The 23,650-nt window shown below is 56.0% G+C and overlaps 1 protein-coding gene across 2 annotated transcripts; it reads left to right on the top strand.

Moving 5' to 3' along the window:
- The first annotated feature begins 1,328 nt into the window (after positions 1-1,328).
- On the top strand, positions 1,329-23,482 carry LOC140355886 (rho GTPase-activating protein 12-like). Of its 2 annotated transcripts, XM_072440528.1 has the most exons (16): positions 1,329-1,498; positions 2,082-2,721; positions 10,242-10,481; positions 12,145-12,273; positions 12,647-12,712; positions 12,934-12,995; positions 13,920-14,001; positions 14,309-14,407; positions 14,942-15,040; positions 15,168-15,267; positions 16,409-16,528; positions 19,655-19,753; positions 21,474-21,551; positions 22,553-22,687; positions 22,983-23,088; positions 23,281-23,482. In XM_072440528.1, the coding sequence occupies exons 2-16, from the start codon at positions 2,113-2,115 to the stop codon at positions 23,453-23,455; spliced, it is 2,199 nt and encodes a 732-aa protein (XP_072296629.1). In that variant the 5' UTR covers positions 1,329-1,498; positions 2,082-2,112; the 3' UTR covers positions 23,456-23,482. The 2 variants fall into 2 exon arrangements, with proteins under 2 accessions (XP_072296629.1, XP_072296628.1); XM_072440527.1 differs by lacking the exon at positions 12,647-12,712.
- Positions 23,483-23,650: the final 168 nt, after the last annotated feature.

Here is a 23,650-nt window from a genome sequence, read left to right as displayed (position 1 = left end):
AAAGTGTGTAACGTGTGTAAAGTGTGTAAAGTGAGTAAAGTATGTTAAGTGTAAAGTGTGTAAAGCGTGTAAAGTGAGTAAAGCGTGTAAAGTGTGTAAAGTGTAAAAAGCGTGTAAAGTGTGTAAAGTGTAAAAAGCGTGTAAAGTGTGTAAAGCATGTAAAGTGTGTAAAGTGTAAAGTATGTAAAGTGTAAAGTGTGTAAAGCGTGTAAAGTGTGTAACGTGTGTAAAGTGAGTAAAGTGTGTTAAGTGTAAAGTGTGTAAAGCGTGTAAAGTGTAAAGCGTGTTAAGTGTAAAGTGTGTAAAGCGTGTAAAGTGTAAAGCGTGTAAAGTGTAAAGTGCGTAAAGCGTGTAAAGTGTGTAAAGTGTAAAGTGTGTAAAGCGTGTAAAGTGTGTAACGTGTGTAAAGTGTAAAGTGTGTAAAGTGTGTAAAGTGTGTAAAGTGTGTAAAGTGTGTAAAGTGCGTAAAGTGTAAAGTGTGTAAAGTGTGTAAAGTGTAAAGTGTGTAAAGTGTGTTAAGTGTAAAGTGTGTAACGTGTGTAACGTGTGTAAAGTGAGTAAAGTGTGTTAAGTGTAAAGTGTGTAAAGCGTGTAAAGTGTAAAGTGTAAAGTGTGTAAAGTGTGTTAAGTGTAAAGTGTGTAAAGCGTGTAAAGTGTGTAACGTGTGTAAAGTGAGTAAAGTGTGTTAAGTGTAAAGTGTGTAAAGCGTGTAAAGTGTAAAGTGTAAAGTGTGTAAAGTGTGTTAAGTGTAAAGTGTGTAAAGCGTGTAAAGTGTGTAACGTGTGTAAAGTGAGTAAAGTGTGTTAAGTGTAAAGTGTGTAAAGCGTGTAAAGTGTAAAGTGTGTAAAGTGTGTTAAGTGTAAAGTGTGTAAAGCGTGTAAAGTGTAAAGTGTAAAGTGTGTAAAGTGTGTAAAGTGTAAAGTCCTTAAAGCGTGTAAAGTGTGTAAAGTGTGTAAAGTGTGTAAAGTGTAAAGTGTGTAAAGTGTGTAAAGTGTGTAAAGTCCTTAAAGCGTGTAAAGTGTGTAAAGTGTAAAGTGTAAAGTGTAACGTGGCCGCCAGAGGGCGCCGTCCTCGCGCCTCGAGCACCTGCGGCTCAGAACAGGAGGTCTCACTCTGCGCATGTCACAAAGACTCAGAGGTAAAAGTGACACAAACAGTTTGACGCTTTGAGTTTCGCGTCTGACGCGCTCGAGCCGTTTGGACTGAAATGTTTGGAAAGTCGCGGCGTCAGAACGACTTCCCGCGTCTTTAAAGATCGTCCGACGCGGAAGAAGCGCGTGCGGTGACGCGCGCGCAGTGACACCTCCACGCGCCAGGACGCACGGGGCCCACGGGAGCGAACCCGGGACAAATTGCGGCCAAACCGGGAGCAACGCGCGTGTTTCCCGGGACAACAGGCACCAACAGGCCGAGCGGGAGCTGAGAGAAGCGAACCCGAGCGGGAGGCGCCTCGGCCCGGGCACAAGACGCCACAGAGCCGCGCATTCCAGCGGAGAAGGTGCGTAAAGGCGCGGCAGGGCGCAGCTCCGCACGGTGTAGCCTCGGAGCTAAACACGGGCTAAACACGAGCTAAACACGGGCTAAAGTTCTGACCAGACCCGGGAAAGACTGTCCCGGGTCTGGTGAGAACACCGGGAATATCCCGGGACAGCTCCGTCTGAACCGGGACAGACTCAGAGTTAAGCCTCTTAAGCAGGTCTGAGTCTGGCCCCGGGGCCCCGGGCTCCAGGAAGTCAGATTTACTGTGACCACGACCTGGACCTGAACCGGGACTAAACCGGGACTAAACCGGGTAAAATAGTGATGTAACTTCCTGTGCTGAGATTTCACAAACTCAGATTCTTTAAACAAACACTTTGGGCAGTTTTTATGAAGGATTATCATGATTATACAGTGTGATGTGGATGAGAGCGGGAGGACATTCAGCAAAGTGTCAGAGCCGGGATTCAAACTCCTGACACATTGGCCGGCTGCACATGGAGTATATTATGTACACAGTATATGTATTTATAGTCTATATTTGTACATGAATATGTGAGTATATTCTGCTGATGACATCAGTGATATTTGTATATTTGTAGATCAGGTGCAGCTGATGTTCCTCCGGTTGCCATGGCCGACCTGCCGCTCGCCCCGGGGCAGCCGTACGTGGAGGTCGAGTACGACTACGACTACAACTCTAAAGGTCGTGCGGTTTCCATCCGCGCCGGAGACTGTTTCCTGCTGGTGAAGAAGACCAACGAGGACTGGTGGCAGGTGCGGCGCGACGACGGCTCCAGGGCCTTCTACGTGCCGGCGCAGTACGTCCGCGAGGTCCGCAAGGCGCTGATGCCCCCAAGACACGCCCCCTCTGTGCACGGACACGCCCCCTCTGTGCACGGACACGCCCCCTCTCTCTGGGTCAAACCTCTGGATCTCCATGGTGACGGTCAGAGGGAGTCCAACCCTCGTCGCTCTTCGTCGATGCTCAGGGACGGCAGCCCGCTCCACAGCCCCACCTCGGGGCCGCTCTCGGGGCCGCTCTCGGACGCAGAGCGGGGCCCCGAGCCCCAGGGGTCTCTCAGACACAGCAGCAGTACCTTGCCGCGCTCCAGGGGCCGCTCTCCAGAGCTGCAGCGGGAGCCTCTGGACGTGGACAATCATCAGAGCGGATCTGGAGACGATCTGAGGAGCCACGAGTCCGAGTCTGACCTGAGCTCCAGCTCCACCGAACAGCTGCAGGTCAGAGTCTGGTCATCTGACCCTCAGGTCATCTGTCCTTCAGGTCATCTGACCCTCAGGTCATCTGACCCTCAGGTCATCTGTCCTTCAGGTCATCTGACCCTCAGGTCATCTGTCCTTCAGGTCATCTGTCCTTCAGGTCATCTGACCCTCAGGTCATCTGACCCTCAGGTCATCTGTCCTTCAGGTCATCTGACCCTCAGGTCATCTGACCCTCAGGTCATCTGACCCTCAGGTCATCTGTCCTTCAGGTCATCTGACCCTCAGGTCATCTGTCCTTCAGGTCATCTGTCCTTCAGGTCATCTGTCCTTCAGGTCATCTGTCCTTCAGGTCATCTGTCCTTCAGGTCATCTGACCCTCTGGTCATCTGACCCTCTGGTCATCTGACCCTCAGGTCATCTGTCCTTCAGGTCATCTGTCCTTCAGGTCATCTGTCCTTCAGGTCATCTGACCCTCTGGTCATCTGACCCTCTGGTCATCTGTCCTTCAGGTCATTAGTACGTACATGACTTAAACGCTAATGAAGCACAAAGTGCAGAAATGTCACGTTTTTATTCCTTTTTTAGATTTTAACAGTTTTAATTCAAACTCTAAATTATAATTGTGTCAAAACCCTGATCATTGTGACATTGTTCATATTTTGATAAATCTCCGTCTAACTACCAGTCATGTTCAGACTGTGGGGGCCGTGTCTCCTGGGGGGCCGTGTCTCCGGGGGGCCGTGTCTCCTGGGGGCTGGGGGCCGTGTCTCCTGGGGGCTGTGTCTCCTGGGGGCCGTGTCTCCGGGGGGCCGTGTCTCCGGGGGGCCGTGTCTCCGGGGGGCCGTGTCTCCGGGGGGCCGTGTCTCCTGGGGGCCGTGTCTCCTGGGGGCCGTGTCTCCGGGGGGCCGTGTCTCCTGGGGGCCGTGTCTCCGGGGGGCCGTGTCTCCTGGGGGCTGGGGGCCGGGGGCTGGGGGCCGTGTCTCCTGGGGGCTGGGGGCCGTGTCTCCTGGGGGCTGGGGGCCGTGTCTCCTGGGGGCCGTGTCTCCTGGGGGCTTTAGGTGGTTGATATATGGGGATAAAACTTTTCTCCAGTCGTTCTTTGGAGCCTTGGTCGCCCCTGAATTTTATTGGCCCCCGGTGCTCAGCTCTGATTGGCCCCGGTGCTCGGCTCTGATTGGCCCCGGTGCTCGGCTCTGATTGGCCCCTGTGGCCCAACAATAAATCTAATTCCATTTGGTGTTTGGAGGTTCGCGTCTCGCTCTGAAACGTGGACCAGACTTTTATCAGTGATAATAATAAAATAAAGGATTCTGAAAGAGACAAACACATCGACTGTTGGTGAAGAAGGAGCTGAGTCCAAAGACAAAGCTCTGGATTTACTGGTCACTCTATGTTCCTGACCTCATCTATGGTCATGAGCTTTAATGACCCAAAGGACAAGATCGTGGATACAAGCGGTCCAAATGAGTTTCCTCCGCCGGGTGGCTGGGCGCTCCCTTAGAGATAGGGGGAGGGGCTCAGTCACACGGGAGGAGCTCGGAGTAGAGCCGCTGCTCCTCCTAGCGGCCTCCCTGGGCAGGTGTTCCGGGCATGTCCCACCGGGAAGAGGCCCCGGGAAAGACCCAGGACACGCTGGAGGGACTATGTCTCTCTCTGGCCTGGGAACACCTAGGGATCCCCCGGAGCAGCTGGAGGAAGTGTCTGGAGAGGGGGAAGTCTGGGAGTCCCTGCTTAAACTGCGGCCCCTGCGACCCGGCCCCGGAGAAGAGGAAGAAGATGGATGGATGTTGCCCTCTAATATTTAATGTATAAAATACATAAATGAGCTCCTCTGTCTCAGAGGGGCGTGTCTCTCAGAGGGGCGTGTCTCTCAGAGGGGCGTGTCTCTCAGAGGGGCGTGTCTCTCAGAGGGGCGTGTCTCTCAGAGGGGCGTGTCTCTCAGAGGGGCGTGTCTCATAATGACAGGGTTTGTTCAGATTAAAATGAAAGAACCACCAGTGTCACTGTCAAGAAGAGGCTCAGCTTTAAATCTCAGTTTGTAAATCCTGGAGGACACGAGGAGACGAAACGAGGACACGAGGAGACGAAACGAGGACACGAGACAAAACGAGGACATGAGGAGACGAAACGAGGACACGAGACAAAACGAGGACATGAGGAGACGAGGACATCAGGAGACGAAACGAGGAAACGAGGAGACGAAACGAGGACACGGAGACGAAACAAGGACACGAGGAGACTAAACGAGGAGACGAAACGAGGACACGAGGAGACGAAACGAGGACACGAGACAAAACGAGGACATGAGGAGACGAGGACATCAGGAGACGAAACGAGGACACGGCGACACGAGGAGACGACACGAGGAGACGAGACGAAACGAGGACACGAGGAGACGAAACGAGGAGACGAAACGAGGACACGAGGAGACGACATCAGGAGACGAAACGAGGACACGAGGAGACGAAACGAGGACACGAGGAGACGAAACGAGGACACGAGGAGACGAAACGAGGACACGAGGAGACGAAACGAGGAGACGAAACGAGGACACGAGGAGACGAAACGAGGACACGAGACAAAACGAGGACATGAGGAGACGAGGACATCAGGAGACGAAACGAGGAAACGAGGAGACGAAACGAGGACACGGAGACGAAACAAGGACACGAGGAGACTAAACGAGGAGACGAAACGAGGACACGAGGAGACGAAACGAGGACACGAGACAAAACGAGGACATGAGGAGACGAGGACATCAGGAGACGAAACGAGGACACGGCGACACGAGGAGACGACACGAGGAGACGAGACGAAACGAGGACACGAGGAGACGAAACGAGGAGACGAAACGAGGACACGAGGAGACGACATCAGGAGACGAAACGAGGACACGAGGAGACGAAACGAGGACACGAGGAGACGAAACGAGGACACGAGGAGACGAAACGAGGACACGAGGAGACGAAACGAGGACACGGAGACGAAACAAGGACACGAGGAGACTAAACGAGGAGACGAAACGAGGACACGAGGAGACGAAACGAGGACACGAGACAAAACGAGGACATGAGGAGACGAGGACATCAGGAGACGAAACGAGGACACGGCGACACGAGGAGACGACACGAGGAGACGAGACGAAACGAGGACACGAGGAGACGAAACGAGGAGACGAAACGAGGACACGAGGAGACGACATCAGGAGACGAAACGAGGACACGAGGAGACGAAACGAGGACACGAGGAGACGAAACGAGGACACGAGGAGACGAAACGAGGACACGAGGAGACGAAACGAGGAGACGAAACGAGGACACGAGGAGACGAAACGAGGACACGAGACAAAACGAGGACATGAGGAGACGAGGACATCAGGAGACGAAACGAGGAAACGAGGAGACGAAACGAGGACACGGAGACGAAACAAGGACACGAGGAGACTAAACGAGGAGACGAAACGAGGACACGAGGAGACGAAACGAGGACACGAGACAAAACGAGGACATGAGGAGACGAGGACATCAGGAGACGAAACGAGGACACGGCGACACGAGGAGACGACACGAGGAGACGAGACGAAACGAGGACACGAGGAGACGAAACGAGGAGACGAAACGAGGACACGAGGAGACGACATCAGGAGACGAAACGAGGACACGAGGAGACGAAACGAGGACACGAGGAGACGAAACGAGGACACGAGGAGACGAAACGAGGACACGAGGAGACGAAACGAGGAGACGAAACGAGGACACGAGGAGACGAAACGAGGACACGAGACAAAACGAGGACATGAGGAGACGAGGACATCAGGAGACGAAACGAGGACGAGACGACACGAGGAGACGAAACGAGGACACGAGGAGACGAAACGAGGAGACGAAACGAGGACACGAGGAGACGAAACGAGGACACGAGGAGACGAAACAAGGACACGAGGAGACGAAACGAGGACACGAGGAGACGAAACGAGGACACGAGGAGACGAAACGAGGACACGAGGAGACGAGGACATCAGGAGACGAAACGAGGAAACGAGGACACGAGACGACGAAACGAGGACACGAGACGACGAAACGAGGACACGAGGAGACGAAACGAGGACACGAGGAGACGAGGACATCAGGAGACGAAACGAGGACACGAGGAGACGAAACGAGGACACGAGGAGACGTTCTGTCTTTTGCTCTGAGCCTCTTGGTAAACGAGGCTCAGAGCAAAAAACTCTGAGCCTGAAGAACAAGAAAAACGGGTTTAAATTCCCAACATTCAGAGAGTGAGGAGAGTTACACTCCTCCTCCTCCGTCACTCCTCCTCCGTCACTCCTCCTCCATCACTCCTCCTCCATCTCTCCTCCTCCGTCACTCCTCCTCCATCTCTCCTCCTCCGTCACTCCTCCTCCATCACTCCTCCTCCGTCACTCCTCCTCCGTCACTCCTCCTCCATCACTCCTCCTCCATCACTCCTCCTCCGTCACTCCTCCTCCATCACTCCTCCTCCATCTCTCCTCCTCCGTCACTCCTCCTCCATCTCTCCTCCTCCATCTCTCCTCCTCCATCTCTCCTCCTCCGTCACTCCTCCTCCGTCACTCCTCCTCCATCTCTCCTCCTCCGTCACTCCTCCTCCGTCACTCCTCCTCCGTCACTCCTCCTCCGTCACTCCTCCGTCACTCCTCCCATCACTCCTCCGTCACTCTTCCTCCGTCACTCTTCCTCCGTCACTCCTCCCGTCACTCCTCCTCCGTCACTCCTCCTCCGTCACTCCTCCGTCACTCCTCCCGTCACTCCTCCGTCACTCCTCCTCCGTCACTCCTCCTCCGTCACTCCTCCTCCGTCACTCCTCCTCCGTCACTCCTCCGTCACTCCTCCGTCACTCCTCCGTCACTCCTCCTCCGTCACTCCTCCTCCGTCACTCCTCCGTCACTCTTCCTCCGTCACTCCTCCGTCACTCCGTCACTCTTCCTCCGTCACTCCTCCGTCACTCCTCCGTCACTCCTCCGTCACTCCTCCTCCGTCACTCCTCCGTCACTCCTCCTCCTCCACTCCTCCGTCACTCCTCCGTCACTCCTCCGTCACTCCTCCTCCACTCCTCCGTCACTCCTCCTCCACTCCTCCATCACTCCTCCTCCGTCACTCCTCCGTCACTCCTCCTCCGTCACTCCTCCTCCGTCACTCCTCCTCCGTCACTCCTCCTCCGTCACTCCTCCGTCACTCCTCCCGTCACTCCTCCGTCACTCCTCCTCCGTCACTCCTCCTCCGTCACTCCTCCGTCACTCCTCCTCCGTCACTCCTCCGTCACTCCTCCGTCACTCCTCCTCCGTCACTCCTCCTCCGTCACTCCTCCTCCGTCACTCCTCCGTCACTCTTCCTCCGTCACTCCTCCGTCACTCCTCCGTCACTCCTCCGTCACTCCTCCTCCGTCACTCCTCCGTCACTCCTCCTCCTCCACTCCTCCGTCACTCCTCCGTCACTCCTCCTCCGTCACTCCTCCTCCACTCCTCCGTCACTCCTCCTCCACTCCTCCGTCACTCCTCCTCCGTCACTCCTCCTCCGTCACTCCTCCTCCGTCACTCCTCCTCCGTCACTCCTCCTCCGTCACTCCTCCTCCGTCACTCCTCCTCCGTCACTCCTCCTCCGTCACTCCTCCTCCGTCACTCCTCCGTCACTCCTCCGTCACTCCTCCTCCGTCACTCCTCCTCCGTCACTCCTCCTCCGTCACTCCTCCGTCACTCTTCCTCCGTCACTCCTCCGTCACTCCGTCACTCTTCCTCCGTCACTCCTCCGTCACTCCGTCACTCTTCCTCCGTCACTCCTCCGTCACTCCTCCGTCGTCACTCCTCCGTCACTCCTCCTCCGTCACTCCTCCTCCACTCCTCCGTCACTCCTCCTCCACTCCTCCGTCACTCCTCCTCCACTCCTCCGTCACTCCTCCTCCGTCACTCCTCCGTCACTCCTCCTCCGACACTCCTCCTCCGTCACTCCTCCGTCACTCCTCCGTCACTCCTCCTCCGTCACTCCTCCTCCGTCACTCCTCCTCCGTCACTCCTCCGTCACTCTTCCTCCGTCACTCCTCCGTCACTCCGTCACTCTTCCTCCGTCACTCCTCCGTCACTCCTCCGTCACTCCTCCTCCGTCACTCCTCCGTCACTCCAGAGAGAGCGCTGTAAGTTGATGTATTTTTGCTCACTGTAAATATGTTTGCTCTTGGGTTTTGGCACTTGAAATCTGACTTTGCCATTGTTTTGAAAGACCCACAGTTTGATAGAATAAGTGTTTGTCAGAGGACAGAGCTCATACTTCCCCCAGAGTTGCTGCTAGGGCAGCGGAGCTGAAACTGTAGCTTTATATTTCTGTTCCAAACTGCTCTGACCATAAGTCATTTCAAGAGGAACGTTTAAGCCTGGACTTAAATGAAGAGACTCGGCCTCTTTCACATGGACAGGACTCTAGCTCCTCCTGAGCTTTTAGAGACTCTTGGCACCACCAGAAGCATGTTGAGAGTGAAGAGCTCTGATTGGATGAGATGGTTCTAGAGCATCTTTGAGGTGGGAGGGGCCATGTCATTTATGGCTCTGCTCTTCCTGTTAGAGCCCCCGGTGTCCGTTTGTGGTGAATTTGATCACTATGTGCGAGGAGGAGTTTGCAGGGATTATCGAGCCTGAGAGCCAATGAGAGCGCTCGTAGTTGGAACTTTGAAAGTGGGACACACCTGTAACAGGCTCTGCAGCGTCGGTGCAGGACGACTTCTTCTTACAATGTCTGACTTTTCTTGAAAAGTTCGTCTTGAGAAAGACGTTATAATTATTTCCTCGACCAAATCCATCTATTGTCCTCCTTCACGTTGTGGGTTAAACGTCTCAGTAGAACAGGATTAATGTGTCTGTCACATCCAGTTTCCTCCATCTGAGGTTCTGCACAGCCCCGCCCACAGGACACGCCTCTCAATACTGGTGATCCAATCAATCACTTTAAGCGCCACACTTTTGATTCTGAAGGTCAGAGGTCAGATGAAGGTCAGAGGTCAGATTTTAGACCTGGCATCGCATGAGGCTGAATATGATTGGATCAAAGATCTCACATAAAGACTCCAAATCTGAACCTGGGGCAGAAGCAACAAGAGGAAAGACATGAAGAGAATAACTCTGACTCTGGGAATCATTTAATACATATTTGTGGGAAAATATATCTATTTTATTTTATATTCTGATTATGTTTAGGCCATCAGAGAAGGCCTTGCTGGTCCTGACGGCCACTGGTCTAATCGAGACGTTACAAATGTGTCGCATTTAGGCAGGATTCTTCTGATTTTCTGATGTTAGCAGCTATGCTAACTCAGACTGAGGCTAAATAACAAGGGGTTTAATCCACGAAATACTGATGGTCCCGCCTTATGGTCTGGACCTGTGGCTCTTGGTTTGAGTGATATTTGACCGACAGAAGCTTTCAGTCCTCTGCTGCCTCGCTGGCCTGTGGTGTGCCTCAGGGCTCTGTTCTGGGCCCGCTTCTCTCTGACCCTCCTTCTCCTCTGCACCACAGACAGGCTCAGACTCACTCTACACAAGCCTGTCGTCGGGAGCGCTCCTGCCACCCCTGCCGTCGGGAGCGCTCCTGCCGCCCGGAGCAGCCCCGCCCCCCCTGCCCTCCGGATTGCCCCTGTCCTCCGGCGGAGACTGGGACACTCACCGCGAACCAAGCGGGCGACTCTTCTACGTGAACCAGAACACTCAAGAGAGAACGTGGAAACCTCCTCGAACCCGAGACCAGAGCGGAGCAGAGGTGAGGGAGGGGGAGGAGCAGAGGTGAGGAGGAGCAGAGGTGAGGGAGGGGGAGGAGCAGAGGTGAGGGAGGGGGAGGAGCAGAGGTGAGGAGGAGCAGAGGTGAGGGAGGGGGAGGAGCAGAGGTGAGGGAGGGGGAGGAGCAGAGGTGAGGAGGAGCAGAGGTGAGGGAGGGGGAGGAGCAGAGGTGAGGGAGGGGGAGGAGCAGAGGTGAGGAGGAGCAGAGGTGAGGGAGGGGGAGGAGCAGAGGTGAGGGAGGGGGAGGAGCAGAGGTGAGGAGGAGCAGAGGTGAGGGAGGGGGAGGAGCAGAGGTGAGGGAGGGGGAGGAGCAGAGGTGAGGGAGGGGGAGGAGCAGAGGTGAGGGAGGGGGAGGAGCAGAGGTGAGGGAGGGGGAGGAGCAGAGGTGAGGGAGGGGGAGGAGCAGAGGTGAGGAGGAGCAGAGGTGAGGGAGGGGGAGGAGCAGAGGTGAGGAGGAGCAGAGGTGGGGGAGGAGCAGAGGTGAGGGAGGGGGAGGAGCAGAGGTGAGGGAGGGGGAGGAGCAGAGGTGAGGGAGGGGGAGGAGCAGAGGAGGAGCAGAGGTGAGGGAGGGGGAGGAGCAGAGGTGAGGGAGGGGGAGGAGCAGAGGTGAGGAGGAGCAGAGGTGAGGGAGGGGGAGGAGCAGAGGTGAGGGAGGGGGAGGAGCAGAGGTGAGGAGGAGCAGAGGTGAGGGAGGGGGAGGAGCAGAGGTGAGGGAGGGGGAGGAGCAGAGGTGAGGGAGGGGGAGGAGCAGAGGTGAGGGAGGGGGAGGAGCAGAGGTGAGGGAGGGGGAGGAGCAGAGGTGAGGGAGGGGGAGGAGCAGAGGTGAGGAGGAGCAGAGGTGAGGGAGGGGGAGGAGCAGAGGTGAGGAGGAGCAGAGGTGGGGGAGGAGCAGAGGTGAGGGAGGGGGAGGAGCAGAGGTGAGGGAGGGGGAGGAGCAGAGGTGAGGGAGGGGGAGGAGCAGAGGAGGAGCAGAGGTGAGGGAGGGGGAGGAGCAGAGGTGAGGGAGGGGGAGGAGCAGAGGTGAGGGAGGGGGAGGAGCAGAGGTGAGGGAGGGGGAGGAGTTCGGTTCTTGTACTCATTACGTTGTTCTCCAGCTCAGACGCCTCCAGGTCAGAGTGGGAGCTGCCCAAGGTAAACCAGAACACGCGTGTCCTCCAGGGGCGTGTCCTCCAGGGGCGTGTCCTCCAGGGGCGTGTCCTCCAGGGGCGTGTCCTTCAGGGGGCGCGTCACATGTGAGCGTCCTCCAGGGGGCTTGTCCTCCAGGGGGCGCGTCACATGAGAGCATTCTCCAGGGGGTGTGTCCTCCAGGGGGCGCGTCACACAAGGGCGTCCTCCAGGGGGCGTGTCACATGAGAGCGTCCTCCAGGGGGCGCGTCACATGAGAGCATTCTCCAGGGGGTGTGTCCTCCAGGGGGCGCGTCACACAAGGGCGTCCTCCAGGGGGCGTGTCACATGAGAGCGTCCTCCAGGGGGCGCGTCACATGAGAGCGTCCTCCAGGGGGCGCGTCACATGAGAGCGTCCTCCAGGGGGCGCGTCACATGAGAGCGTCCTCCAGGGGGCGCGTCACATGAGAGCGTCCTCCAGGGGGAGATGATGGTGCAGTGGATGGGAGGGCATCAGACATAAACCCAGACTCTGTCCACAGTTGAACCACTCGCTGCCTCACCTGACCACAGAGGGCGCCAAAACACGGAGTCTGGACCGACGCAGCCTGGAGCCCATCGTCCTGACCAAGTGGAGACACAGCACCCACGTCGCCGAGACGACGGACAAGGTCTGAGGTCTCACTCGTACGCCTCACTCGTCACTGCTCGTTAGAGGATGTCACTGCTCGTTAGAGGATGTCACTGCTCGTTAGAGGATGTCACTGCTCGTTAGAGGATGTCACTGCTCGTTAGAGGATGTCACTGCTCGTTAGAGGATGTCACTGCTCGTTAGAGGATGTCACTGCTCGTTAGAGGATGTCACTGCTCGTTAGAGGATGTCACTGCTCGTTAGAGGATGTCACTGCTCGTTAGAGGACCCTTGCATTATCAATGATAAAAATCGCGATCCCTGAACACGGAAACCGAAGCATTAAAATATCAAATAAACAACCTCGGTCCGGCCCTCAGTCTGACCCCTGACCCTCGCTCTCTTGTGTCCAGGACCCTTCGGGGAGTCTAAGGATCCCAGGTCCGGACTCCCCCACGTCCCCCGGGCCCCCCTCCTCCGTCAGTACCCCACACACACGTGACCTTTGACCTTGCTTGCTCTTGTGTCTCTGGGCTTTGCATGTGACTCTGGGGCTCTTGATGCAGGGGCCCTTGGCGCAGGGGCCCTTGCCGCAGGGGCCCTTGGCACAGATTGGCAGCCACATGTTGCCGTAGCTGCTTTGGGGCTGAATCAGAGCTTTTTGATCTGAGTTTTATAAAAGTCTCTGTTTGTTTCGCAGCCGTCAGAAAAGTGTGGCCTTCTGAACATGACCAAGATCACGGAGCACGGCAAGAAAGTCAGGTTTGTACTCCTGTCAGTGTTCAGGTGCGGCTCACCTGCAGGGGGCAGCGCTGAACACACCCTGTACTCCTGTCAGTGTTCAGGTGCGGCTCACCTGCAGGGGGCAGCGCTGAACACACCCTGTACTCCTGTCAGTGTTCAGGTGCGGCTCACCTGCAGGGGGCAGCGCTGAACACACCCTGTACTCCTGTCAGTGTTCAGGTGCGACTCACCTGCAGGGGGCAGCGCTGAACACACCCTGTACTCCTGTCAGTGTTCAGGTGCGGCTCACCTGCAGGGGGCAGCGCTGAACACACCCTGTACTCCTGTCAGTGTTCAGGTGCGGCTCACCTGCAGGGGGCAGCGCTGAACACACCCTGTACTCCTGTCAGTGTTCAGGTGCGGCTCACCTGCAGGGGGCAGCGCTGAACACACCCTGTACTCCTGTCAGTGTTCAGGTGCGGCTCACCTGCAGGGGGCAGCGCTGAACACACCCTGTACTCCTGTCAGTGTTCAGGTGCGACTCACCTGCAGGGGGCAGCGCTGAACACACCCTGTACTCCTGTCAGTGTTCAGGTGCGGCTCACCTGCAGGGGGCAGCGCTGAACACACCCTGTACTCCTGTCAGTGTTCAGGTGCGACTCACCTGCAGGGGGCAGCGCTGAACACACCCTGTACTCCTGTCAGTGTTCAGGTGCGACTCACCTGCAGGGGGCAGCGCTGAACACACCCTGTACTCCTGTCAGTGTTCAGGTGCGGCTCACCTGCAGGGGGCAGCGCTGAACACACCCTGTACTCCTGTCAGTGTTCAGGTGCGGCTCACCTGCAGGGGGCAGCGCTGAACACACCCTGTACTCCTGTCAGTGTTCAGGTGCGGCTCACCTGCAGGGGGCAGTCTCATGATTGGCGTTTGTCTTTAAACTGACGGATGGAACGTGTTTTCAGGAAAAACTGGACGTCGTCGTGGACGGTGCTGCAGGGCTCCACGCTGCTGTTCACTAAAGGACAGACAGGGGGCAGCAGCTGGGTGAGTGTGTAACTCTGTGACCGGAGCTTCAGAGAGAATATTTATGAATGAAGTGTTTTATTGATGATATTTAGATAATGAATAATGTCTTTGTTATGAAGCTCTTTTTCAGACAAACACATTTATGACGACTCGTTAGAGTTCATTATGGCGTCTTTATGAGGGTCAGAACCTGTGGTCCTGACTCTGACCCGGTGCTGTGGTCCTGACTCTGACCCGGTGCTGTGGTCCTGACTCTGACCCGGTGCTGTGGTCCTGACTCTGACCCGGTGCTGTGGTCCTGACTCTGACCCGGTGCTGTGTGCAGTTTGGGGGCCAGTCCAAACCTGAGCTGACGCTGGACCTCAGAGGAGCCACTGTGGACTGGGCTCTGAAAGAGCGCTCCAGCAAGAAGCACGTCCTGGAGGTAAAGACCACACAGGCCCCGCCCCCAACACATTGTGTGTGTGTGTGTGTGTGTGTGTGTGTGTGTGTGTGTGTGTGTGTGTGTGTGTGTGTGTGTGTGTGTGTGTGTGTGTGTGTGTGTGTGTGTGTGTGTGTGTGTGTGTGTGTGTGTGTGTGTGTGTGTGTGTGTGTGTGTGTGTGTGTGTGTGTGTGTGTGTGTGTGTGTGTGTGTGTGTGTGTGTGTGTGTGTGTGTGTGTGTGTGTGTGTGTGTGTGTGTGTGTGTGTGTGTGTGTGTGTGTGTGTGTGTGTGTGTGTGTGTGTGTCTGTGTGTCTGTGTGTCTGTGTGTGTGTGTGTGTGTGTGTGTCTCTGTGTGTCTCTGTGTGTCTGTGTGTGTCTCTGTGTGTCTCTGTGTGTCTCTGTGTGTCTCTGTGTCTGTGATATCGATCTATATATCATGGTTGTCACACAAGACGAGGTAAAGTCACATGATCTCTGTATCTGTGAGTTAGCTGTTAGCCATTAGCCGTTCACGATTCTGATGATGGTGTTTCCAGCTGGAGCTGCGACATGGCACTGAGCTGCTGATCCAGTCTGACAACGAGGCCCTGGTCCAAGAGTGGCTCCGAGCTCTACAGGAGAGCATCACCACACACGTGAGAGTGTGTGTCTGTGTGTGTTCTCTCTTGCTCTTGCTGTGGTTTCTTAAGATGATTCCACATGTTGGGCAGATGAATGTGTTTCAAAGACTCTTTTGCTGAATGTCGCTCTGCTGCGTTCCAGGCCTGGGAATCTGACGAGGGAATGGACGACGACCTGTCCTCGTCTCCAGGACGAGACGAGAAGAACGAGAAGGAGCATCGCGACTCCAAGAAAGACCGAGGTAAGACGAGTCTGAAGAGTCTTTAGCCACGCCCCTCACAGGCACTAGCTTTAGCCACGCCCCTCACACACACTAGCTTTAGCCACGCCCCTCACACACACCAGCTTTAACCACGCCCCTCACACACACTAGCTTTAGCCACGCCCCTCACACACACTAGCTTTAGCCACGCCCCTCACACACACTAGCTTTAGCCACGCCCCTCACACACACTAGCTTTAGCCACGCCCCTCACACACACTAGCTTTAGCCACGCCCCTCACACACACTAGCTTTAGCCACGCCCCTCACATACACTAGCTTTAGCCACGCCCCTCACACACACTAGCTTTAGCCACGCCCCTCACATACACTAGCTTTAGCCACGCCCCTCACACACACTAGCTTTAGCCACGCCCCTCACACACACTAGCTTTAGCCACGCCCCTCACACACACTAGCTCTAGCCACGCCCCTCACACACACTAGCTTTAGCCACGCCCCTCACACACACTAGCTTTAGCCACGCCCCTCACACACACTAGCTTTAGCCACGCCCCTCACACACACTAGCTTTAGCCGCGCCCCTTCAGGAGGATTTAAATCAGATTTATGAAGGAAACAGTTCAGTTTGTGATGTCAGAGGCTCAGGAGGCGGAGCAGAACCTGAAACGGACCAATCCAGGACCAGAAAGGGATCGACGCGTCTAAAGAGATCAGTTTGTAAAATGAAACAAATCTGCATCATAACTAATGGAGGAAAGTGAAGAAGTAAAACTGAGCCTCCGCTCCACGTCAGGTCTACGACAGGTCGCTCTTTTAACGTCTCACATTCATCAGACTCGGTGTTTGTGAAGTCCAAAACGAGACCTTCAGCGTTCATCCATCGCCGTCTTTTGAACTTGAACAACTGATTAAGCCCTGAAAACACAAAAACATCATAATTCTTCTTTTTATGCCGTTCTTGGTGATTTCCTGTTCAGATAAACGCTTCCTTTTGCCGTTTTCCGTGGCACGTGCCGTAAATTCGCTTTAAACATAAAGGTTTCGGTTTTCGCCTGCCGCGTTGGTCAGCAGAGCTTGTGCCACGCCAGGATCAGAGCGCCCTCTGCTGGCCGTTGTTTGCGCGTGTCCTAACGGCTTTCCTCATTGGTCTGCGCAGGCATGAAGAGCAGCAGCAGCAGCGTGGACGTGTCCGAGCACAAAACCAGGCACAAACTGAAGAAGTTCCTGACGCGGCGGCCGACGCTGCAGGCGGTGCGCGACAAGGGCTACATCAAAGGTAAAGGTCACGTAAAGGTCACGACCTTCCGCCACTGAGCCAAGAAAACCGTACCATTCAGCACCACTTATGAGAGAAATCTCAAATCATAATTTAAAAGTAAGAGAAAAACCTCATCCTGTGTCGTATTGACGCGGTCAGTCTCTCTCACTCGCGGTCAGTCTCTCTCTCACTCGCGGTCAGTCTCTCTCTCACTCGCGGTCAGTCTCTCTCTCACTCGCGGTCAGTCTCTCTCTCACTCGCGGTCCTCGCGGTCAGTCTCTCTCACTCGCGGTCAGTCTCTCTCGCTCGCGGTCAGTCGCTCTCGCTCGCGGTCAGTCGCTCTCACTCGCGGTCAGTCGCTCTCACTCGCGGTCAGTCTCTCGGTCAGTCTCTCGGTCAGTCTCTCTCTCACTCGCGGTCCTCGCGGTCAGTCTCTCTCGCTCGCGGTCAGTCTCTCTCGCTCGCGGTCAGTCTCTCTCGCTCGCGGTCAGTCGCTCTCACTCGCGGTCAGTCTCTCTCACTCGCGGTCAGTCTCTCTCACTCGCGGTCAGTCGCTCTCACTCGCGGTCAGTCGCTCTCACTCGCGGTCAGTCTCTCTCACTCGCGGTCAGTCTCTCTCACTCGCGGTCAGTCTCTCTCACTCGCGGTCAGTCGCTCTCACTCGCGGTCAGTCGCTCTCACTCGCGGTCAGTCTCTCGGTCAGTCTCTCGGTCAGTCTCTCTCTCACTCGCGGTCAGTCGCTCTCACTCGCGGTCAGTCGCTCTCACTCGCGGTCAGTCTCTCTCTCACTCGCGGTCAGTCTCTCGCTCGCGGTCAGTCTCTCTCACTCGCGGTCAGTCGCTCTCACTCGCGGTCAGTCGCTCTCACTCGCGGTCAGTCGCTCTCACTCGCGGTCAGTCTCTCTCACTCGCGGTCAGTCTCGCTCTCACTCGCGGTCAGTCTCGCTCTCACTCGCGGTCAGTCTCGCTCTCACTCGCGGTCAGTCTCTCTCTCACTCGCGGTCAGTCTCTCTCTCACTCGCGGTCAGTCTCTCTCACTCGCGGTCCTCGCGGTCAGTCGCTCTCGCTCGCGGTCAGTCGCTCTCGCTCGCGGTCAGTCGCTCTCACTCGCGCTCTCACTCGCGGTCAGTCTCTCGGTCAGTCTCTCGGTCAGTCTCTCGGTCACTCGCGGTCAGTCGCTCTCACTCGCGGTCAGTCGCTCTCACTCGCGGTCAGTCGCTCTCTCACTCGCGGTCAGTCTCTCGCTCGCGGTCAGTCTCTCTCACTCGCGGTCAGTCGCTCTCACTCGCGGTCAGTCGCTCTCACTCGCGGTCAGTCGCTCTCACTCGCGGTCAGTCTCTCTCACTCGCGGTCAGTCTCGCTCTCACTCGCGGTCAGTCTCGCTCTCACTCGCGGTCAGTCTCGCTCTCACTCGCGGTCAGTCTCTCTCTCACTCGCGGTCAGTCTCTCTCACTCGCGGTCCTCGCGGTCAGTCGCTCTCGCTCGCGGTCAGTCGCTCTCACTCGCGGTCAGTCGCTCTCACTCGCGCTCTCACTCGCGGTCAGTCTCTCGGTCAGTCTCTCGGTCAGTCTCTCGGTCACTCGCGGTCAGTCGCTCTCACTCGCGGTCAGTCGCTCTCACTCGCGGTCAGTCGCTCTCACTCGCGGTCAGTCGCTCTCACTCGCGGTCAATCTCTCTCACTCGCGGTCAGTCGCTCTCACTCGCGGTCAGTCGCTCTCACTCGCGGTCAGTCGCTCTCACTCGCGGTCAATCTCTCTCACTCGCGGTCAATCTCTCTCACTCGCGGTCAATCTCTCTCACTCGCGGTCAGTCGCTCTCACTCGCGGCCAGTCGCTCTCACTCGCGGCCAGTCTCTCGGTCAGTCTCTCTCTCACTCGCGGTCAGTCGCTCTCGCTCGCGGTCAGTCGCTCTCACTCGCGGCCAGTCTCTCGGTCAGTCTCTCGGTCAGTCTCTCGGTCAGTCTCTCTCTCGCTCGCGGTCAGTCTCTCTCTCACTCGCGGTCAGTCGCTCTCGCTCGCGGTCAGTCTCTCTCGCTCGCGGTCAGTCTCTCTCACTCGCGGTCAGTCGCTCTCACTCGCGGCCAGTCTCTCGGTCAGTCTCTCGGTCAGTCTCTCTCTCACTCGCGGTCAGTCGCTCTCGCTCGCGGTCAGTCGCTCTCGCTCGCGGTCAGTCTCTCTCACTCGCGGTCAGTCGCTCTCACTCGCGGCCAGTCTCTCGGTCAGTCTCTCGGTCAGTCTCTCGGTCAGTCTCTCGGTCAGTCGCTCTCACTCGCGGTCAGTCGCTCTCACTCGCGGTCAGTCTCTCGGTCAGTCTCTCGGTCAGTCTCTCGGTCAGTCTCTCGGTCAGTCTCTTGGTCAGTCTCTCGGGTCAGTCTCTCTCACACGCGAAGTGCCCGCCGTCGCCCCCTGCTGTCTCTAAGGGGAAGACAAACACTGGCTCTTACAAAAAAATAATGGTTTTCTGAAATGTGTTTTGCCAAAAGAGCAGCAGGGGGCGCTCTACCATCAGTTACTTGGTTCTGCTTTAAGTCTATATTTACATGTGATTATGCAATTCACATGATAGAGACGTTCTAACCTTAGTTAGTTACCTTTGTTACCGTGGTTACCGTGCCCACTCAGGCCTGCAACAAGTTCATCCGTTAATCACAACTCGTCCATTATCACTAATGAACTAATCGAATGATCGTTCACTGGTCAATACGACACAGGAGGAGGTTTTCTCTTACTTTGAACTGATGATTTGATATTGATATCTCTCTCACACTTACGTCCTTTTAAGTCCGCTCACTGTTTTTTAGTCTATGATCATATTAATGTTGACACCTCTGTAAAATATAAATAATATGATGACATTGAAACAGGCCATAAAGCAGACTAATGTCATTAAACTGTTCTAAATGTGTTAAAAACCTGAGCTGTGAGGACAAACGTGACCTTTGACCCCTCACATGTGATTTGTAATAAATATGTCTTAACATTACTATAAAAACATATCTGTCAGAGTGAATGACGTGCCTCTTCTGCAGCACTGATCATGTCCACTAGAGGTCATCCAAGAGCCACATATTCCTCTTTGAATCTTTTTCTTCTGTTTGACTTTGTCCTGGTGTTTTCTCTTTTAACGTGTTTCTGTTCAAATCCAGACCAGGTTTTCGGCTGCAGTTTGTCCAGTTTGTGCCAAAGGGAAAACTCCACTGTGCCTCCATTTGTCAAACTGTGCATCGACCACGTGGAGACCAACGGTGCGTCGCCACACAACACGCCACACACAACGCAACACCACACGCATCACGACACGCCACACACAACACCACACGCGACACGACACACGCATCACGACACGCCAAACGCAACGACACGACACGCATCACGACACGCCAAACGCAACACCACACACGCAACACCACACGCAACGCCACACACGCAACACCACACGCAACGCCACACGCAACACAACACGCAACAAGACAGGCCACACGCAACACGACATAACACGCCACACGCAACACCACAGGCCACACACTACACAACACGCAACACGACACCCCACACGCAACACCACAGGCCGCATGCAACACAACACGCAACGCCACACGCAACACGACACCACACGCAGCACGACACCACACGCAGCACGACACCACACGCAGCACGACACCACACGCAGCACGACACCACACGCAGCACGACACCACACGCAGCACGACACCACACGCAGCACGACACCACAGGCAGCACGACACCACACGCAGCACGACACCACACGCAGCACGACACCACACGCAGCACGACACCACACGCAGCACGACACCACACGCAGCACGACACCACACGCAGCACGACACCACACGCAGCACGACACCACACGCAGCACGACACCACACGCAGCACGACATGACACACACAACATGCCAGACACGCAACATGACACGCCACACAACACGCCACACCACACACGACACGCCACCATGTGATGCCACACGACACCACAGGCTACGCGACGGCACCACACTCTACACGGCACCGCGCGCCACAGGACACGCAACATGCAACACACCACACCACGCCGCACTGCAGGCCGCACTGCAGGCCACACGCCGCACTGCAGGCCACACGCCGCACTGCAGGCCACACGCCGCACTGCAGGTCACACTGCAGGCCGCACTGCAGGCCACACGCCGCACTGCAGGCCACACGCCGCACTGCAGGTCACACTGCAGGCCGCACTGCAGGCCACACGCCGCACTGCAGGCCACACGCCGCACTGCAGGCCGCACTGCAGGCCACACGCCGCACTGCAGGCCACACGCCGCACTGCAGGCCACACGCCGCACTGCAGGCCACACGCCGCACTGCAGGTCACACGCCGCACTGCAGGCCGCACTGCAGGCCACACGCCGCACGCTACACTGCAGGCCACACTGCAGGCCACACTGCAGGCCACACTGCAGGCCACACTGCAGGCCACACTGCAGGCCACACTGCAGGCCACACTGCAGGCCACACTGCAGGCCACACTGCAGGCCACACGCCGCACTGCAGGCCACACGCCGCACTGCAGGCCACACGCCGCACTGCAGGCCACACGCCGCACTGCAGGTCACACTGCAGGCCGCACTGCAGGCCACACGCCGCACTGCAGGCCACACTGCAGGCCACACTGCAGGCCACACTGCAGGCCACACTGCAGGCCACACTGCAGGCCACACTGCAGGCCACACTGCAGGCCACACTGCAGGCCGCACTGCAGGCCGCACGCCACAGGATGGACAGGTCTCGTGTGGTTTTAGATTGTACAGATTATGAACAGCAGCACAATTATCTCTTTTTCTCACAATAATCTGATAAAGACAAATGCCAATCGGTTTAAATGAGTCCGAACTTCAAATCGAGGCCCGTGACTTTGTTTACAGCAGCAGAACGTGTTGGTTTAACGTCTCTGTCTCCCATGATCCTTTGCAGGCGTCAGCGTGGACGGTTTGTACAGAGTCAGCGGGAACCTGGCCGTCATCCAGAAACTACGCTTTGCCATTAACCATGGTCAGTCTCAAACGCGGTCAGTCGCTCTCAAACGCGGTCAGTCTCTCTCAACCGCAATCAGTCTCTCTCAAACGTGGTCAGTCTCTCTCAAACGCGGTCAGTCTCTCTCAACCGCAATCAGTCTCTCTCAAACGCGGTCAGTCTCTCTCAAACGCGGTCAGTCTCTCTCAACCGCGATCAGTCTCTCTCAAACGCGGTCAGTCTCTCTCAACCGCGATCAGTCTCTCTCAAACGCGGTCAGTCTCTCTCAAACATGGTCAGTCTCTCTCAAACGTGGTCAGTCTCTCTCAAACGCGGTCAGTCTCTCTCAAACGTGGTCAGTCTCTCTCAAACGTGGTCAGTCTCTCTCAAACGTGGTCAGTCTCTCTCAAACGTGGTCAGTCTCTCTCAAACGCGGTCAGTCTCTCTCAAACGCGGTCAGTCTCTCTCAAACGCGGTCAGTCGCTCTCAAACGCGGTCAGTCGCTCTCAAACGCGGTCAGTCGCTCTCAAACATGGTCAGTCTCTCTCAAACGCGGTCAGTCTCTCTCAAACGTGGTCAGTCTCTCTCAAACGTGGTCAGTCTCTCTCAAACGCGGTCAGTCTCTCTCAAACGCGGTCAGTCTCTCTCAAACGCGGTCAGTCTCTCTCAAACGCGGTCAGTCTCTCTCAAACGCGGTCAGTCGCTCTCAAACGCGGTCAGTCTCTCTCAAACGCGGTCAGGCTCTCTCAAACGCGGTCAGTCGCTCTCAAACGCGGTCAGTCGCTCTCAAACGCGGTCAGTCTCTCTCAAACGCGGTCAGTCGCTCTCAAACGCGGTCAGTCTCTCTCAAACGCGGTCAGTCTCTCTCAAACGCGGTCAGTCGCTCTCAAACGCGGTCAGTCGCTCTCAAACGCGGTCAGTCGCTCTCAAACGCGGTCAGTCGCTCTCAAACGTGGTCAGTCGCTCTCTGGCGCGGTCAGTTAGTCTCTCTCGGACGCGATCAGTCTCTCTGTGTTTCAGTGTAGTGTTGTGGGTTTCAGATGAGAAGGTGAACCTGTGTGACAGTAAGTGGGAGGACATCCACGTGACGACCGGAGCCTTGAAGATGTTCTTCCGAGAGCTTCCTGAGCCTCTGTTTCCCTTCGGCCTGTTCCACGACTTCATCAGCGCCATCAGTGAGTCATTTTACTGTTGCCATTTTAACCAAATAAAGCTTGAAATATGAAACCCGATACCACGATGGGAAGAATGAGGCCAATTACAAATGCACAATAAATAATTTTGGCAGGGAATATCACCTTAACACTTTATTCACAATTTTGTAAAACACCAACTGTGTTGGGGTCGTGTTGGGGTCATGTTGGGGTCGAGTTAGGGTTGTGTTGGGGTTGGGGTCGAGTTGTGTTGGGGTCGAGTTGGGGTTAGTTCTTTGCGGGTGTTCTTCAGACTAACGTGTTTTTGTCTCTGCAGAAAGTCCAGATTACAGACAGAGAGTTCAGTCCATCAAAGATCTGATCCGACAACTGCCCAAACCCAACCACGACACCATGCAAGTCCTGTTCAAGCACCTGCGCAAGTATGACTACTGCAAATACTACTGCAAATACAAATACTACTGCTGATTATATGTTTATTTCTCATAACGCGGCTGGTTTTGATAACTATTTACTGTTGGAATAACTTGCCACACAAGGCTTACAGTTAAAGGCAGTAGGTTTGTTCACATTTATTTGACATTTATTAAAATTCTGCGCGTTGTCGTTGTCAGGGTGGTGGACCATGGCGACAATAACCGCATGACGATCCAGAGCGTGGCCATCGTGTTCGGGCCGACTCTGCTGCGACCAGAGACCGAGACCTGGAACATGGCCGTGCACATGGTCTACCAGAACCAGATCGTGGAGCTCATCCTCCTAGAGTGCGACGCCATCTTCGGGAGGTAGAACCAGGAGGGTCTGAGCCAGGACCGGGGCTCGGGCCAGGACCGGGGCTCGGGCCAGGACCGGGGCTCGGGCCAGGACCGGGGCTCGGGCCAGGACCGGGGCTCGGGCCAGGACCGGGGCTGGGGCCAGGACCGGGGCTGGGGCCAGGACCGGGGCTGGGGCCAGGACCGGGGCTCGGGCCAGGACCGGGGCTCG

This window comes from Eucyclogobius newberryi, unplaced genomic scaffold (genome assembly GCF_026437365.1).
Source record: "Eucyclogobius newberryi isolate DKJ021-1_F unplaced genomic scaffold, fEucNew1.0.hap1 SCAF_12, whole genome shotgun sequence".
In the NCBI taxonomy this organism is placed as follows: Eukaryota; Metazoa; Chordata; class Actinopteri; order Gobiiformes; family Gobiidae; genus Eucyclogobius; species Eucyclogobius newberryi.
The sequence above is the reverse complement of the archived record's forward strand: the minus strand, read 5'-3'. Positions and strand labels throughout refer to the sequence as shown.

Bases quoted from the DNA above. Each gene is read 5' to 3' on its own strand.
- LOC140355886 (XM_072440528.1), top strand. From the start codon at position 2,113: ATGGCCGACCTGCCGCTCGCCCCGGGGCAGCCGTACGTGGAGGTCGAG. The intron at 2,722-10,241 runs GTCAGAGTCTGG...TCTGCACCACAG, and splicing joins GCTCCACCGAACAGCTGCAG to ACAGGCTCAGACTCACTCTA. The intron at 22,688-22,982 runs GTGAGTCATTTT...TTGTCTCTGCAG, and splicing joins CGACTTCATCAGCGCCATCA to AAAGTCCAGATTACAGACAG.